Source organism: Schistocerca serialis, chromosome 9, assembly GCF_023864345.2.
Source record: "Schistocerca serialis cubense isolate TAMUIC-IGC-003099 chromosome 9, iqSchSeri2.2, whole genome shotgun sequence".
Classification (NCBI taxonomy): domain Eukaryota; kingdom Metazoa; phylum Arthropoda; class Insecta; order Orthoptera; family Acrididae; genus Schistocerca; species Schistocerca serialis.
In genome coordinates this window covers 484,954,843-484,972,738 of record NC_064646.1, presented here as the reverse complement: position 1 = coordinate 484,972,738, position 17,896 = coordinate 484,954,843, and the positions used below count along the sequence as shown (strand labels likewise).

Below are 17,896 nucleotides of genomic sequence, written 5' to 3'. Positions count from 1 at the left end.
AATTCCACGAAAGTGAACGTTTACATGCAATAGGGAAGGTTCAAACTCGGTTGTTTGGGTACCGCATGCTTAAGCCAAAACCACAAAAAATCTGCATGTGGCCTTATGTGGTGCCACATCCTTTAAGCCAAAATCACAAGGATCACCGGGTGGCTGTATGTGCATCTCAGTTCGCTCCTCATCGATTGCTTTGCGAATAACACCGACCACCGCAATACTGCATCGTTAGTGAAAACTTGAAATGGTGTCTTCATGCAAACATAAGGAAAAGACTGGGATGGTTAAGCCGAAACAAAGCAGCATCTTCCCGTACCAAGATCTGCGTGTACCCGCAAAAGACAGTGTCATGCATCTGGTCGAACAGCGATGGTATGGTGTACTACGAACTTCTTCAAATCAAAATGTTCAAATGTGTGTGAAATCTTATTGGATTTAACTGCAAAGGTCATCAGTCCCTAAGCTCACACACTACTTAACCTAAATTATCCTAAGGATACACACACGCACCCATGCCCGAGGGAGGACTCGAACCTCCGCCGGGACCAGCCGCACAGTCTGCGAACTTGTTCCCCGATGTGAAGCCATCACTGCTGACATTTAGCTTCAAGAACTGAGACGTCTAGCAGACGCAATCAAAGAACAATGACCAGGAAAACTGTGTAAAGTGATGCTACCGCACAATAACGCCTGCACATGTAACGCAAATTTTCATTGCACATGTAATATTTTTAACTCCTGCGATTGAAGAATATGTTTAATTTCAATGTGAAGGGCCAAAAACCTAAAGGTTTCCTTAACAACAAGAAACCTTCTCATTATTGCATACTTAACTTATGACAAAAACACAGCAAGACAGGGACGCGGCGATGATGATAATAAGTAGAAGGATATGGCAACTTGTATAACATGCCGAAAATGAAACACATTTTCGTTTGCTACTTATTGTGACTATGTCTGTGTTAAACTGAAAGATTGTACATTTTGTATTAATAAACCTCTTTTGAAAAACAAATAGAATAGGCTTTCTTTCATGTTTCATTTTGATAAGTAGTAAAACGAAAGCGTGTCATTCACTTGTGCATCAGATGCAAATCCAGTACGTAGATAGCTCAGGTAAGTAAAAGTAGTAACCGCACGTGTCCCATGGGTCGGTTTTAAATAGTAATTGTCCAGAGACAAAATGGTGCTATCCTTTGTTTGATGATCCTCTGTCCAGCGTCTCTGAACACTATAGCGCCATTTTTGATAACGGGGCAAACAGGGTGGATGCGCTCGTAATGCGTAGAGACCACCTTCAAGATTGCTGTTGTGATTAGTTTGTCTTAGTATTCTGCACCCTGTTGTGTTTGTATCCGAGTCACGTTCCCCCACATACTAGGACAGGCTGAGAGCAATAGCTAGTAATTTCGTTGACTGTAGCTGAGCTTATCTGAATGTGTTCTGTGGTTTGAACGCTAATCTACAGCCATAAAATTACACTTACGGACACTATAGGGATATTTGCAGTGTCACGCTACGATTGACTACCTTCTAACCTTTCAGTTCTTCTTCATACTACAGATGTGCTGTCACGCCGGCGAAACGATTCTAGGACAGTCTCCTGAAGCTCCGTTGCGTGAGAAACGTCCCACCTGTCAGTGATGAACTGGCGCAGCTAAGCAACCAGAACGAACTGTTCCCTCTTGCTAGAGCCACACTCATCGATCGCACTCCCAGCTGTCATGGACAGGGTGTTCCTCACTGAGACGTGTACTGCGATGTGTGCACTGATCCTGCAACTGCCCTGCCAGTGTAGTTTGTTCTTCACTTGCTTGAAAATTGCGCAGTTAAGTTCCCTTCCATTTAGCGGCTGGACTGAGTGAGATATTATGATTAATCAACTCTATGTCCGTCTGTTAATACCGCGATTACGAATGGGAATTATTAGCATCCATCTCAACAAATTAAAACCGTCTTGTGATCCAGTCGTGCTGACTTCAAGTCTCTGTATGGTACAGAGCATACAAGTTGGAGTACTGTGCGGTAATAAGCTGTAGATACTAATCTAGGAAACTAAGGACGATATTCGGAAATCAGCATCGAATCATTTTTGCACTCTATGTCATTTCGAATTCCTTTGGTTGGTATACTATAAGGTACCTAATACACGAGGGCTATTTGGAAAGTGATGACCGATCGGGCGATAAATCGATAATCCGATGAAGCTTTGCACAGATGCGTTGGACAGTGTCTCTAGTATGTTCGTCGATCGCGTCACGTTTTCAGTTGTAAGCGCACAGTGAGCGCGTAAAGATGCCCAGCTAAACAATGTCTTCCTCCAATCACGAGGGGAGATTGCGCCTGACACCACGCAGCCCGCATAACACAACTCCCATTCGTTCCCTTCATCATGACGATTCTCGATCGCACTCTACAGATGCAATGAAGATTTTCCTGCAGAGTTTTCGATGGGAAGTGTTTGATCACTCATAATACCACCTGTAATTGTCTCCCCCTGAGTTTCATCTCCGCTCACACGTACGTTGGCCTATGAAGACAACATTTCGGCACAGGCGAGAGCTGTAGAACAACATAGAGAATTGACAGAAAGCACAGGTGGCTGCCTTCTATGACGATGATAATAGAAAACTGGTACAAGGCTACTACAAGTGTCTAAGTCGGAGCGGCGACTGTCTAGAGACGTAATTGGAAGATGGAGCTAACTGTTGCAAATAACACATTTTCGATTTTCACAGTGGTTCCCATTTTCCGACCGATAAGACCCTACTTTCCAAATAGCCCTCGTATACCGGTCATTTTCAGCTTTCATTTCATACTACTCGGTTATGAGATTTCATGCATAACCTGGAGCATATTCATGAGCAAAATGGACGTTTACGTTTCCAAATTGTTGACTGATCCTATACACCAAAGAATGGTCCTACAGCGTACGACAGGACGGACTCCTGCGATCATGACAGACAGGATCTGAAAACTGTGAGTTAAGAGAAAACTACAAATATACAAGCCCGTTGTTACAGGAAGAGGGATCCTATGATGGGTGGAATGGAGCCCATAAAAAAAAAAAGAAGAAGGCACAAAGGACACACGATAAATGTGCTGCTGATGACAATGATAAATGTGTTATTAGGGTGTAGTTGTTATTTTATGAGCTATACAAAGAAATATCAACTTTGTGAAACTTTCTCAGCTTTTGTGACACAGAACAAGACGTATCGCTAGCAAGGAAACTTGAAAGAACGGTTATGTTATGGGGCTTGGACCTGAGAGGTATCAGAATACACAAGTCATCGTGAACCAGCGAGAGATAGTTTAGCAAACTGCATACGAACCATATATTTACGAAAAGTATCAGAATTAATTGTTCAGTCGAAAAGTGCATTCTGAGTCACTACTCTCTGAATAAATATTCTCGCAGTGTGTTGGGAATATTGTCAAAAAAGTACCAATGAGTGTTTAATAGTTGCTCTCTGCAGTGCATTGCTATATACATATATATACGAGGGGTACTGAAAAATTATCGGCACTGAAGACCCTAACGGTGCTGACCGACCGCCGTGTCATCCTCAGCCTTTAGGCGTCAGTGGATGCGGATGGGAGGCGCGTGTGGCCAGCATACCGCTCTCCCGGCCGTTGTAAGGTTTCGTGACCACAGCTGCCACTTCCCCTCAAGTAGCTCCTCAATTTGTCTCACAAGGGCTGAGTGCATCCCGCTCGACAACAGCGTTCGGGAGACCGGGCAGTCAACCATCCAAGTGCTGGCCAAAACCGAAAACGCTTAACTGCCGTGATCGGACGGTAACCGGGGTTACCACTGCGACAAGGCCGTAGGCCTGTGGGGTCTCAACTATGAGTAAAACAAGAGTTTACGAATAGTATAATTGTTTCCAAGAATGCCATGAAGAAGGTGAAGATGAACATTCTGGACGCCCCAACATATCAACAACAGATGAAAACGTAGAAAAAATGAAAGAAATGATTATGAACGGTCTCCTGGTTATAACCAGAGAAGTTGCTGATGATGTTGGCATATGCCATGAAATCTTTTCTGATGTTTTTGGTATGATACGTACGTCACAAAAATTTGTGGTAAAGGTGTTGAATTTTGAGCAAAATCAGTGGCGAGTAGCCGTCACTCTGGAGTCGCTAAATGAATCAACAACGATTCAGAATTACTGAAACATGTAACGGAAGATGACGAAACATGGTTGTTAGCGTATGAAATTAAAGTTCAGTCGTCCCACTGAAACGCAAAGACAGGAGAAAGCTCGGCAAACGCTCTCAATGGGAGGATTCTGCTCACTGTTTGTTTCGATTTTAACGGCATAGTGTATCATGAGTTCTTGCGAAAAGGTCAGACGATCGATGAGTACTCCTACAATTTCGAAAAAAAAAGACGCCCGAATTTCTGGCGAAACAATTCATGGCTTTTGATCCACGATCATGCACTTGCTCACACTTCATTCCTTGTTAGTCAATTCTAGCCGAAACACAACACTGTAATTATGCTAAGTGCTATGCCAAAAATCGAGTTCCTGAAGTATGAAAGTAAGTGTAAAATAAGCACACCCGGTTGGCCGTGCGGTCTAACGCACGGCTTTCCGGGCGGGAAGGAGCGCCTGGTCCCCGGCACGAATCCTCCTGGCGGATTTGTATCGAGGTCCGGTGAACCGGCCAGTCTGTGGATGGTTTTTAGGTGGTTTTCCATCTGACTCTGCGAATGCGGGCTGGTTCCCCTTATTCCGCCTATGTCGGCGATTACTGCGCAAACAAGTTCTCCACGTACGCGTACACCAACATTACTGCCGGCCGGTGTGGCCAAGCGGTTAAAGGCGCTACAGTCTGGAACCGCGTGACCGCTACGGTCGCAGGTTCGAATCCTGCCTTGGGCATGGATGTGCGTGATGTCCTTAGGTTAGTTAGGTTTAAGTAGTTCTAAGTTCTAGGGGACTGATGACCTTAGAAGTTAAGTGCCATAGTGCTCAGAGCCATTTGAACCATTTGAACCAACATTACTCTACCACGCAAACATTGGGGTTACACTCGCCTGGCGTGAGACGTTCCCTGGGGGTCAACCGGGTGCCGAACCGCACAATAACCCTGGGTACGGTGTGGGGCGGCGTAGGGGTGAAGTGGACTGCGGTGGTCGTCGTGGGGTTGTGGACCACTGCGGCTGCGGCGGGGACGGATCCTCTTCGTTGTTTCTAGGGCCCCGGTTAACATAGAATACAATACAAGTGTAAAGTATCTAATGGTGGCTACCCTGAAGGAGATAACGTCAATGTAGACGAATAAATGAAATTTTTTCCAGAAAGTGAAAATTAGCAATACTTGTTCGTTGTTAATACGCCTTCTTGCTTTTCATCCGGCGGAAGCACGACGATGCTGCGACCCTGGGCACGATTAATGGTACAAGTACAGGACCCTACGATACGAGAAAAAAGAAGCTGCGCCATAAACCACATAGGACCACCCGCAGAATCCCATTATTTCGGTTCGTATTGAACCTATTGGAAGAACATATTTCGGTTATATCTTCAATATTTGCAGTATTCGGCACTAAATAATTCCGATCAAGTGTTGTGAGTAGAAGAAAATATTTTACAGCAATAGCGTTGATATTTGGTTTCGAAAGGAACTGCAGATTCTGCATTTTTTTCCCGAACTCTCTCGGAGCGCATTTCTTAGATTCCGAACCTTTCACCGGTCTGTGGTTCTTCGGCTGGTCCTTTTATTCAAGGAATCGTTTCCCCAGAGCGGTCTGGTACAGGGGCGGAGACTGTCAGTTGTCTGAGACGCAGCCGCGGGGGCGCTGCGCGTTTGTTTCCAGAGGGCACCGCCGCCGCCGCCGCCGCCGCCGTTGCCATGGAGACTGCAGCGGCCGCCGTCACTGAAATTGATTTTGTCTTCAAGTGAAAGGAAGCGGAGAGCCGAGTAGGACGGAGGAAAGAGGGCGAGCGCTGTTGAGGGAGCCCTTCCCTGCACAAAGTGCGGCAACCTCTGGCCGGATAGCGTTCCCGGTGCCAGGTGTCTCTCCGCGTTGCCGTCGCCATCACAGTCACTGTTGCTGCTGGCAAATTTTACGAAACGGGAAAGATGTCGTCCATGTTTAAGCGTGCAAATATCACGTTCACTAAATTATCGACAAATTCGCGTGATGCTGTTATCGAATCGTAGGCTTTAGTACCGCAAATTACATACTTAATTGTTTTGCTCTACAATTACCCTAAGCGAAAGAGATGTGACGTTGGATGAAGGTACACAAATGTAAGTATTTGATAGCTAGAGACGCTGTGAAAAAAATAAAAAATACAAGAAAATCGCGTATAGCACAGATCTGTATCAGAGTATTGAAAAGCCTATACCACTAAGACCCACAAATATCGCAAACAGGCTGGCAGCTTAAGCGCAGTCAGAAACCTGGACTCCGCGCTATGTGCTCTCTCAACCTCTCTCAAATTTTTGCAAAAGTAGTGCGAAATAGATATATAGCTTCATACGAATTATGCAACTTAAAAAAGGACAGCTCTTGAACCCTGCAATTATAAGTGCACATGAACTTTTTTCTCTCTCAGATTGTAGCTCCCACCATTTCCAAGTTAACATATACGTAGCGTCTTGTTGTTCGGTTCAAATAATTGTACAAAAAACGCAACTAACTCAAATTTAATTGGGAAATGTGACTGAAATACTTTTGTCTAATGTTCTGCTTATCATTTTGTCTGGTTCACTTGCCCATTCGAAGCAGGGGGCAGTTCTTCACTAAACAGGTATCACCGTTGAGCACTGTTTCTAAATTTCGATGGTCATTTACCAGGGATGGTTGCTTACCTCCTTTCACATTAGATTCCCACCCTCTCTGTGTTTTCTATACTTATAACAGTACAGAAAAGATAACGTTGTTGGAAGGTAAGAAGGCGACCGTACAACCAACGGTCGACCAACTTTGCCCATCTTCCGCGTTACTGTACTACGAACTAAGAGGTAACAAATGCTGCCGCCGTGCGATGTGCAAACCAGAGCTATTCCAGAAATCGAGTTACAAGCCTACTAAACATGGAAAGAGTTCGAATAGTGACGTTAGGCTGGGTTTTTCTAGGAGCAGGAATTTTGCGCCACGTCGTGTTCAGTCCACAGGTGCAGTCTAGGAAGAGTGTCCAAGGTCTCATTACCTTAATGAAACTGTTACTATACTGTACGATATTGACGTATTGCGTGGGAGAAAAGAAACGGAAATTATTGGGTTTCCTGATTAGATCGTCCAGAACCAGTTGGTCTGTCACACCCGACGCAAGGCACTGGCGCACTGCGCAGTGCGCTCTGTAGGAAAACGCCTTCACTAAAGTCGTCGAGTAGAGGAACAACTCACCACGCCGGGCCGGGCGTATGATATGCTGTAAACCAGCTCTGCTTTGACTGCAGTGGTTACTTTGACCACTCATACACGAAAAGTCTTACTGCTCTCTCCTGGCCCTCAGTTGGGGGTTTAGTATATACTGTTTGGTCGTAAAGTCCCACCGGTATACGCAAACTGGCGTTATGTAGTGCTTATTTTCTTGCGCCACAGTAGGTGAACCTGATGTGACTTATAACTGTTTACCAGAAAATGTGTTGAAATCAGATTGTGCAAAATCCACCGCTGTTTTCAACTATATCAAGTATGTTACTCGCTTAATTCTCAAAACTTTTTGTTCAGAAGTAAGCTGCTGCCATCATATTACGATTTCTGAAGACATGTGCATGATTTTTCTGTTTTAGGACTACTTTGACCACTGTTTATTGTTACCCCAGAGTTACAGGTGCAAAATATAGGCCAGTCATTGTATCCCCAAATAGATGCTAACTTTGACCACCTGCATTTTTTTCCGTTACTTCCGCTGCGTTTTAGAAAATTTATTGTACCATTTAGTCTGTAATCTTTTCATACAAGCTCCTATGCCCACTAACATAAATATAACACAGAAACAGCAAAACAGTCATTATAATCACATCTGAATCCGAAAGTCGTTCACGGATGCAAAATTCCTGCTAGTAGGAAAATCCGTGTTCAGAGCAACATGTTATGGCAGCAGATCAGAAGGGTGACGGTACTGCGTTCTTGTCACGTAACTTGTTCCTTTTATATAATCTTCCATTGAGCACGTGTATCGCTCCAAAGCTGCATGATTCTCCGGAAAGGAATGACGATTAATAATTATAATGACAGTGATAGTGGTACAATCGTGGTGGATGTATAACTGAGGTATAACACGGAATCGTAGCGCAGTGAAGCTCTAGACGTGCAGAAGATAGGGACATTTCGTTGTCTGGGGCAGATGGATCTTGTTGTCCTGAGCACAAATTTTTGTGTTGCGGGGTGCTTCTCGTTGCGAGTTCTTGCAGCACTAGCGGAGGAGCGGCATCCCAGCCATTACGTGGATGCTTTTAGTAGGATTCCAAAAAGGTACTTTTACTGCACGTTTCAAGACGCGGTTCTGTGGTGACTGCAGACAGAATCGCTACGTCCCATTGCGCTGTGTTGCCCCATACAGCAGCAGCATATTCCAGTATTGCCAACTCTACAGTCTTATATAGTCCTCCGAATGCCTGAACTCTGATCTAGAGAACGTGCTTGTGTCACGTCAGTCTCAGTGCGCAAATAGCCGGCTGTAGGGGACTGGTTCACGTGTTCAGCCTGCACCATTACTTTTTGTAAGGCTTTGGCCACCACCTTGTGAATGAATAAGTTTTATCAGCGTGTTATATGAGAGTCGCCATTTCCTTGCCCACACGGCGACTTTGTTAGTTAGCTGCCGCAGTCATAAGTGCATCGTGTAGGCCTTCATGCAGCGGTGTTGTCAGCTTAAAAGACTGATTGCAACTTCCCGCTCAGTTTGAGGTTCGTCCGTCATGTAGCGCATGCACAACAGTGGTCCGGGTGCAGAGCCCTGTGGAACACCTGCGTGAATGAGACGACTCGGCGAGATGCTGTCGTGCAAGTGCGTATGTAAGCGATTGTGCACACAATCGTACACAATATTTGATTGTGTTGTATAAAATAGGACATTTGTGGTAACGACTATGGGACCAAACTGCTGATGTCGTCGGTCCCTAGGCTTACACACTACTTTATCTAACTTAAACTTAATTACGCTAAGGACAACACGCGCACCCTTGCCCGAGGGAGGACCCGAACCTCGAGGGGAGGGGGGGGGGGCACGCGAACCGTGACAAGACGCCCGAGACCGCACGGCTATCCCGCGCGTCTTGTGTTGTGACTGGATAAGGCAATGACAGCGATAATTTGTTGATCCCTGTTCGCTTGTGCATTCGCAAAATCCAATAAACCAACTTCTACAGCTTATACGTCATTAAATGACCTTTAATTGTCGCAAATTGTACCGAGAAAGTAGCGTTTTCGCGAGGTCCTCACCGTGCAGTTGCGGCGAAACATCATTTTTTCATAGGACAAAAGATTGCGTGTGTGTGTGTGTGTGTGTGTGTGTGTGTGTGTGTGTTGTTCTTAGCATATTTGATTTAAGTAGTGTGTAAGTCTAGGGACCGATGACCTCAGCAGTTTGATCCCTTAAGAATTCACACAGATTTGAACCTTTTTTTTTCATAGGATAAAAGTTACAATATAAAAACGATCAAATACAGAATTCAACTGCAAACGATGTAATCCAATACGGCATCTCGTATGTTGTGTTAGTGACGTAGAAAGCCATCTCGCACGTCATTGGCCACGTTACTCTCCACAAAGTAAAACTCTGCTGAGTCTTTGTCTTTTGCGATTCCAAATGCTATGAAAGGTGAAACTGCACGCTGTAACGTCACCAAAGTTGACCAGCTCTACGTCGACGAACGATTTCACCTCACGTGCGATGACGCAATTGTTCTCATATGAGTTGCCTGTTTTTCGTAACCTCGTTTTCTCGAGAATACTTGAGGTGCGTGTATGGCAGCAGAAGTGCCGTTGCTACACGCAAGTGAGTGCTGCCGTCGAGAGAAAGATGAGCATCGGCTACCGGCAGGAGCGTACGTTTCGCTTGTTAGGGTCGCCCAACTCGTGAGGGCGCGCTCACGTTACCGCCGCCGGTTTCTTTTTGTTCCTTGGGCGTGGCGGTGGCGGTGATGCGATAGACAGTTCGTCATTTGCACCGGCGGCGGCCGTCAGCGAGTTGTCAGCTGGGGGCTGTCGCAGTCTCTGCCGCTGCGGCTGACGTGCCGCTGACACGCCGCAGCGGTCGCCACCGGCTGACCACGCCGGCGCGCCGCCCGCTGACGGACGGGCCGCACTTTTCAGGCTTCCGCTTCGCGGCTCATCTGTGTCGGCGCGGTACGGCTGCGTCTGACGCCTCGCGACACCAGTACTGCGCCCGGCCTGCGCTGCGCAACGGCGACTACTCATTGTGCACGAGATAGCGAGGCTCGAACCCAGGTGACATAACAGCCACCGCTGGAAACGACGCGCCAGGAAAGGGAAACGGTACACCTGCACTTAGCTATACAAAATATTCTCGAATTTTGTACTTCGGTTCTGGGTAAAACCATCATGTCCTTCGTCAGGAGGAACAGAGTACAATAGCGACCGACCGCCCGACCGACAAATTGGTCGTGTGTGTGCGCTTTGGCTAACCGAGCGACCAATTTCTCTTGTCGGACAGTCGGCTGGGTATGGCCATCCGACAGGTGACCATCTGACCACTCATCATCATCAGTTGTCTGCTATATTAGCAGGTCCTTTGCCTCTCCATTTTCTGCGATCCATTGCTTCCTTCTTAAGGCTGCTGTATGTTGTACCGTCCATCATGTCATTCAGTATCTGGAACCTCTTCCTTCCTCGCTTCCTTTTCCCTTCTACATAACCTTCTAAAACTGTTTTTATCAGTCCGTCATTCTTTCTTAATATATGCCCAATCCAATTTCTTTTTTTTTCTCTTTATTACATCTAGTAACTGCCTTTTCTCTCCCACTCTTCTCAGTACCTCTTCATTTTTTACTCTGTCCATCCAACTTATTCTTTCCACCTTCCGCCATGTCCAGATCTCAAAAGCCTCCAGCATTTCTCTGTTTTTTTTCCTCATAGTCCATGTTTCAGCGCCATACAGAAGAACACTCCATACAAGACATTTTATGAGTCTCTTTCTGAGTTCTCTGTCCATACCGCTGCAGAAGATTCTCCTTTTCTTATAAAACGCCTCTTTTTCCGTTGCTATCCTTGTTTTAATTTCTGTAGTGCACTTCCAGTCGGTGTCTATCCTGCTTCCAAGATACTTAAAATTTTGCACCTGTTCTAGCGTTTCTCCATTCAGCACAATTTTTATTTCCTTATTTCCTCCTATTGCCAATACTTTTGTTTTATTTGTGTTAATTTTCATTCCATATTTTTTTCCGTTAGTTGCAATGGTGTCCACCAAATCCTGTAATTCTTTTTCCCCTGTGGGTAGAAGGACCATGTCATCAACAAATCTCAAGCACCCTACTCTTCTTCCTCCAATTTCTACTCCTTTGTCATCTAATGAGCATTGGTCAATCATATTTTCCAAGTACAGGTTGAAAAGAGTAGGTGATAAACAGCATCCTTGTCTTACTCCTTTCCCTAGTCTGATCCAGTTTGTACTTTCTCCTCTCACTTTAACTGAAACTTTTTGATTAAGGTACAATGAGTTTATAAGTCTTCTGGTTTTCTAGTCCACTCTCTTTTCCCTCATAATAGTCGCCAGCTTGTCCCAAACCACATTGTCAAATGCCTTTTCTAAATCGATGAAGCACATATATAGGTCTCTTCCTTTTTCAATAAACCTTTCTCCCAAGATTCGTAGGAGCCCTATTGCATCTCTGGTGCCCGTATTCCGTCTAAAGCCAAACTGCTCCTCGCCGAGAATCTCCTCTATTACTTTTTCAAGTCTTTTATTAATTATTCTTAACATCACTTTGGCTGCATGTGAAATGAGGCTGATTGTCCTGTGCTCGCTGCATTTCTTGGTTCCTTGTTTTTTCGGTAATGGAATCATTACTGTTGTCAAAAAGTCCTCAGGTCATTCACCACTGTCATATATTTTATCACACAACCTCAATATTTCTCTTATTCCATTGTGGTTCAAGCATTTTAGTATTTCTCCCGGTATTGTATCTGTACCTACTGCTTTGCCATTTTTCATTGCAGCAATGGCAGACTTTACTTCTTCCATTATGATGGTCGGTCCTTTCTCTTCATCACTTACATTGTTGTGTGATTCAAGTTCCAGAGTTTCTGGTTTGCTATTTGTGTCATATAGCTCTTTTATATATTCTTACCATCTCTGGAGGACATCGTCACGATCTTTATACACTACCTCTTCGTCTTTACTCAAAATTTCCATAGTAGCACTTCCTGCTCTGTTTTGTTCCCATGTCATAGTCTTTACTCTGTTGTATAGTAAGTAGTATCTTCCTTTCCTGTCCAGTTCTTCAATTTCATCACATTCCTCTTTTAGCCATTTTTTCCTAGCCTGCTCTGTTTCTCTTCGCAGTTCGTTATTTAACCTTCGGTATATCTTTCTTGCATCTTCAGTGTTCTTGTTTTTCAATTTTCTTCGCTCCTCCATCTTGGAAATCATTTATTGTGTGACCCATGGTTTTTTTGACCTTTTCCCTTTTACATATCCTATATTTTGCTGTCCTGCTTTAATGATTCCTTCTTTCAGCATATTCCAGTACTCGTTGGCATTATCAGGTGCTTCTTTGTCTCGTAATCTGTTTAGAAAGTCCCGAGACAGCATTTCTGTAATTTGTTCTTTGTTGGACCTTATCTTCTCTAGATCCCATTTCTTCACCATTGTCGCCTTTTTCAGTTTTTTCATTCTTATTTCTATTTCTGCCATAAGTAAGTTGTGGTCACTATTAATATCTGCACCTGGTAATGTGTGCACCTTCTTGATTCCATTCCTGTATCTTTCTTCTACCAGTATAAAATCGATTTGGTTTCTATATTTATCCCCTGGTGATTTACAAGTGTAGAGCCTCCTCTTATGGTTCTTGAACCATGTGTTTGCCACTATCAGCTGCCTTTCCCTGCAGAAGTCAATTAACCATTCACCTCTGTCTTTTCTCTTTCCAAGACCATGACTGCCTACTATGTTTCCCTCTTTCCCTTCTCCCACAAGGGCGTTCCAGTCTCCCATTACTATTTTGCAGCATTTTTTATTTTCGTCCATAATTCTCTCTATTACATTGTACGTTTCCTCTACAATTTGGTCATCATGTTCTGAAGTTGGCGTATACACCTGGACAATCAGTAAATCTTTTTGTGCTGCTTTCAGCCTTACACCAATAACCCGGTCATTTGCATAGTCTACATATTCCACACATTTAGCCAATTCCTTTGTCATAATCATTCCTACTCCATTAATTCCTTTTACTTCTCCTCCTGAGTAGTAGAATACATATTCATCTGACTGCAACTCTCCATGTCCATTCCATCTTACCTCAGCAACTCCTACGAGGTCCATATGATTCTTTTCCATCTCTCTTTTAAGGTTTTCTAGTTTTCCTGCTTGTAGCAGAGTTCTGACATTCCAGGTACCAATTCTCGTTTTGATTTTTTGCCTCCTTTCAAGTTGTCCCCCCCGGAGATCCGAATGGGGGACTATTTTACCTCCGGACACTGATTTAACATGAGAGGAAGCCATTATTTGTTCATAAAATGGAGACTGCATTATGCAGGGAAGATAATCTGCGGTGGTATTCCGTTGCCTTCCGCAGTTCTGGAGGCCGCCCCTAACATGGGATACAGACGCCTTTTGCAGCCGCCCGCTCCGGGTCAGACGCTGCATGAGAAGTATAGGTTGGAAAATGAAAGACCCCTAGCCCTCGAAACCTAATAGCGTCAGGGTCGGAAAAGAACAAGAGCTGGCCGAGGGCGGCCAGATAGGAAAGATAAGAGTGAGGAGCCTGGCATAAGTAAGTGGAAGCAATGCCAGGACTCAGCTCGGGGCCCCGTGGTCGCCAGCCACGTATCACTAGGTGTGACTCCCTAACCACTACATCCACCAAATTGTACCGAATGTAGCACTGTTGTGCCCGTCGTCTGTTACTGTGGATGGGGTTAGATGCTGTTCTAACTTTTCGAATATACACTATAGGATGCAAAGCACATGAAACTCACCCACGACAGGAGAAATTTAAAGATTGCAGGTGTTTGCGGAACATTTTCTTAAAGAATCTGCAGTGGTTTCCTGTGGCACAGCGAAACAATCAAAAATATTTATTGAATCTCCAAAAATTTCACCGCAAATATTGCGGAAATGAAAAGTGCTACTGATGGGCGGTTTTCAGGGAATTGAATTATAGTCACGGACACTGAGCCGTGGTAAAAATTGCTGTTTTGAAGAGCGCGCCGCAGCGCGTAGTGTGGAGCAGTCGCCCTAAGTTTCTGGCGGTAGCGCCGCTGCGGCAATCGCATCTTTGGTGTCTCCCTCTGGCGGGAAAGGGGAAAAGGTAGCCTTTTACGTGCATTTAAGGGGCGCTATGAGCTCGCTAGGGGGTGAGTCTGGTCAGTTGGTCAGCCAGGTCAGTGTGGCGCAGTCAGTGTCTGTCTGTCGTCCGGAGTGCTAGTATGTGTTACGCCACCAGTCTGCTCGAGTTTGCTCAGGCAATGGTCATTGGCAGTTGGATCGATCGGTTGGTCGGTCGCGCACTGAGACACAAGATGACTTGTCCGTCTTGAGCGTCGGCGCATGCCCGGCGGGGTCAGGGATTTTCTCTGCCTCGTGATGACTGGGTGTTCTGTGATGTCATTAGGTTAGTTAGGTTTAAGTAGTTCTAAGTTCTAGGGGTCTGATGACCATAGATGTTAAGTCCCATAGTGCTCAGAGCCATTTGAATTTGGCCACGTCAGTCCAGTGGGCCGCACCATATAGTGAGGTGGTAGTGGCTTCGCGGTCGACACGAGAGCAACAGGAGTCAACCCACGACATCGGTCTGGCCGGCGCCAGCTGCGACGCCGTAAGACGGGAGTTCGGCGCGCCTTCCTGCGTCCGTTGAAGCGGCTGGCAGCGGACGGTTCGGGAGAGCGTTTTGGGGGTGCTGCGCCTGGTCTTCGCCAGACATCACAGTTTATTAGAAGTTGTTTCATTTATTTGTTAAATTCTACTTGTTTTCTTGGTCAGTCTCTCGTCTCCAGCGTGCTCGTCAGTCTCCCGTCCGTATTTGTTAGGCAGTTAGTGTCTGTCTGTCTCTCTGTTTGTCTGTCTGTCTGCCGTACGTTAATACCTATCTCTGTCATGTTTGTTGGATTCGGTGTTAATGAATTTATTGTTGCTTGAAGTGTAACGGCCGAATTCCTGAAATATGTTTTTATCTTTCCTATCATCTTGAGAGATGGTATATGTGTAATGTAGAGCATGTTTGTATATTTTATGTGAGACTGCATTTCATGGGTTTTTATTTAAATGGTCATTTTAGTATACACAGTTGCCATCCTTCCACCGAAAGAGTTTTTTTTTTTTAATCAAGTTGCACCTTCGGTGGCAAGTTAATTTTTTTTTTTTTAATGTTAGTGTTTTGTACCAATTTCGTCCCTCCTACGGGGTGCATAGTTTATGTGCTTGTGTGAGATGTTAAAATTTTTAGTTTAAAGTAATCTGCACCAGTGTAGTCTTTCAGAGGTTGTTGTGAGCGGTCGTGACTACGGCCGTGTCAAAAGGGAGCGGCAAGGTTCTCAGCCCGAGAGCCCATACTGTCAAAATTTGTTCTTTCTGCCTCTGAATAAATTGTAACTTGATATTTAGATGGTGCTTTCTGATTATAATTTTAATTCTGTTTGGAAAAAAAAGGCTTTTGGGAATAAAATTTCCATTTGTTGAAAGAAATTTAATTTGTTTTCATCAGTTATCCACTGGCAACTTCTTCCACGCTCACATAGTGTGATTAAATCTGTTAATGTGTTGTGCCTTGGCAAGACAGCCAAGCCACTAGGAGAGGAAGCCGAAAGGCACGCGTTTAAGCTCACGCAGGCTTGCGTGAGGTCTGGAACAGGTAAGGGAATTTATAGTAGCAAATAACGTAAGTAACTACTGGAATATTTAACTTTAATTCATAATTGGTGAACATCGGTCTGACGGCACATGTATCACAAGATAATTAGCAATTGATAATGGCGCCTTGCTAGGTCGTAGCAAATGACGTAGCTGAAGGCTATGCTAACTATCGTCTCGGCAAATGAGAGCGTAATTTGTCAGTGAACCATCGCTAGCAAAGTCGGCTGTACAACTGGGGCGAGTACAACTGGGGCGAGTGCTAGGAAGTCTCTCTAGACCTGCCGTGTGGCGGCGCTCGGTCTGCAATCACTGACAGTGGCGACACGCGGGTCCGACGTATACTAACGGACCGCGGCCGATTTAAAGGCTACCACCCAGCAAGTGTGGTGTCTGGCGGTGACACCACATAATGTTCTTGATGTATCGCTAGTAAATAAAGTAAATTCTTAAGAAAAGGTTTTGAAAGTAAATTCACGGTTCAGACACGTATTGTTAGCCAACTAACGTACTGTCATAATTTAATCGTGACTTCCTGCGATGCTCTTGGCACGATAGTTTCTCTGCCGAAGTTCAGCGCTTTGCGGCGTCCTGGTTGGTTAGCGCCCTCTATTTAGGACGGTCGCGGCTCGGTAGGGGCAGTGACGGAGACTCGGTTGCCGGCAGTGGCAGAGCAAAGAGGATCACCAGTAGCCAGTAGGCGTTTGGTGTACTGCGAGGACATTCCGGCGCCTGGGTCTGGTGGCGAGAGGAACTGGAGAGCGGAAGCAATCCCCCGTCAACACAGGCACTGTTTAAGAGTCGTGTCTGTCTCGAATCCTGAGGAGAGCGCGGGAGTTTTCCCTGGCGTGTATGTTAACGGCGAGATCCTGGACTAACTTTAAATGATGAGCCATTTTTTGGTCCAACCTTTCGATGTTATTTTCGCTAGTCATTCCTTAAACGACTTGGACTTGGGTCTGGGATACTTGGTATTGCAAGTTCATGCAACTATGCTGTGGCCTGGTTCTGTTGCATTACAAGTGTGGCCAATATTCGGCTATTCCATTTTGTTATTATTATTCCTAATATGTTAAGTGGTCAATTTTATGAATGAGAGTGTATTCTCTGTATAAAACTTCAGTCGCCAATTTAAATTGGAGTCGCCAACTTCCTTTTGGTTGGCACCTACAAAAGTAGCAATTTTGCACCGCCGTCAGACGGTGCTTTGGTATTTAAGGTTGAGTGCAGATTGTCTGGTCATTATCACCTTGTGCTAATTATCGTTTATAAATTTATCAAGTGAAATTTCACGTCATTATAGATTGTGTGATCAACTATTGCTTTAATCGTAACTGCGGTTGACGTACTATAACATTTAACATGTCTTCCTGCATTTGGCGCTACCCAGTGCTTGGCTGCTGGTTCTAGTATTTCAGTGAACTGTGTATCAATACTCGGTTTGTGTGTTCTAGAAGCCATTATTGGCGCGCGCAGGCCCTCCTGGCTGTTGTTGTCACTTGCGCACGGAATTCAGACGTGCGGCGGATCTGAACGCCAAACGCCGAGAATGTACTGATTGCTGTGTGGATCTTTCAGGCCATCATAATATCATATTGCCGAATGTTTTCCACAGCAATTAATTCACGTATTTATGATATTTTGCTATTTGAGTATTTTTTGAAACCTAGTAGTGTTTACAAATTGTTGTTTTTCATATTCACAAGGTTTGATAATTGACTAGTGATCTCAGATCTGTAGTCATGTAAAAGTTATGATTGCGTAAAGTAGTTTCTTTATTAATTTAAAGTTGGGGCCATAAGGCTGTCTTTCTCTTAAAATTTTTTGAATTATTCTTATTGCTTCTATACAATTGAATAATCAATGTAGATCACCAGAATTTGCAAATGCTAATTAAT

General features: G+C 44.7%; 1 protein-coding gene across 1 annotated transcript in view; it reads right to left on the bottom strand.

Moving 5' to 3' along the window:
* Window positions 1–5,735: 5,735 nt before the first annotated feature.
* LOC126419729 (uncharacterized) overlaps window positions 5,736–17,896 on the bottom strand; it is a 59,282-nt gene continuing 47,121 nt past the window's right edge. Inside the window, exons 2-3 of the mRNA XM_050086908.1 lie at window positions 10,065–10,363; window positions 5,736–5,979 (exon numbers count right to left, since the gene is read on the bottom strand). Of these exons, the coding sequence (XP_049942865.1) occupies window positions 5,736–5,979; window positions 10,065–10,363 (543 nt within the window). The remainder of the gene's footprint in view (window positions 5,980–10,064; window positions 10,364–17,896) is intronic.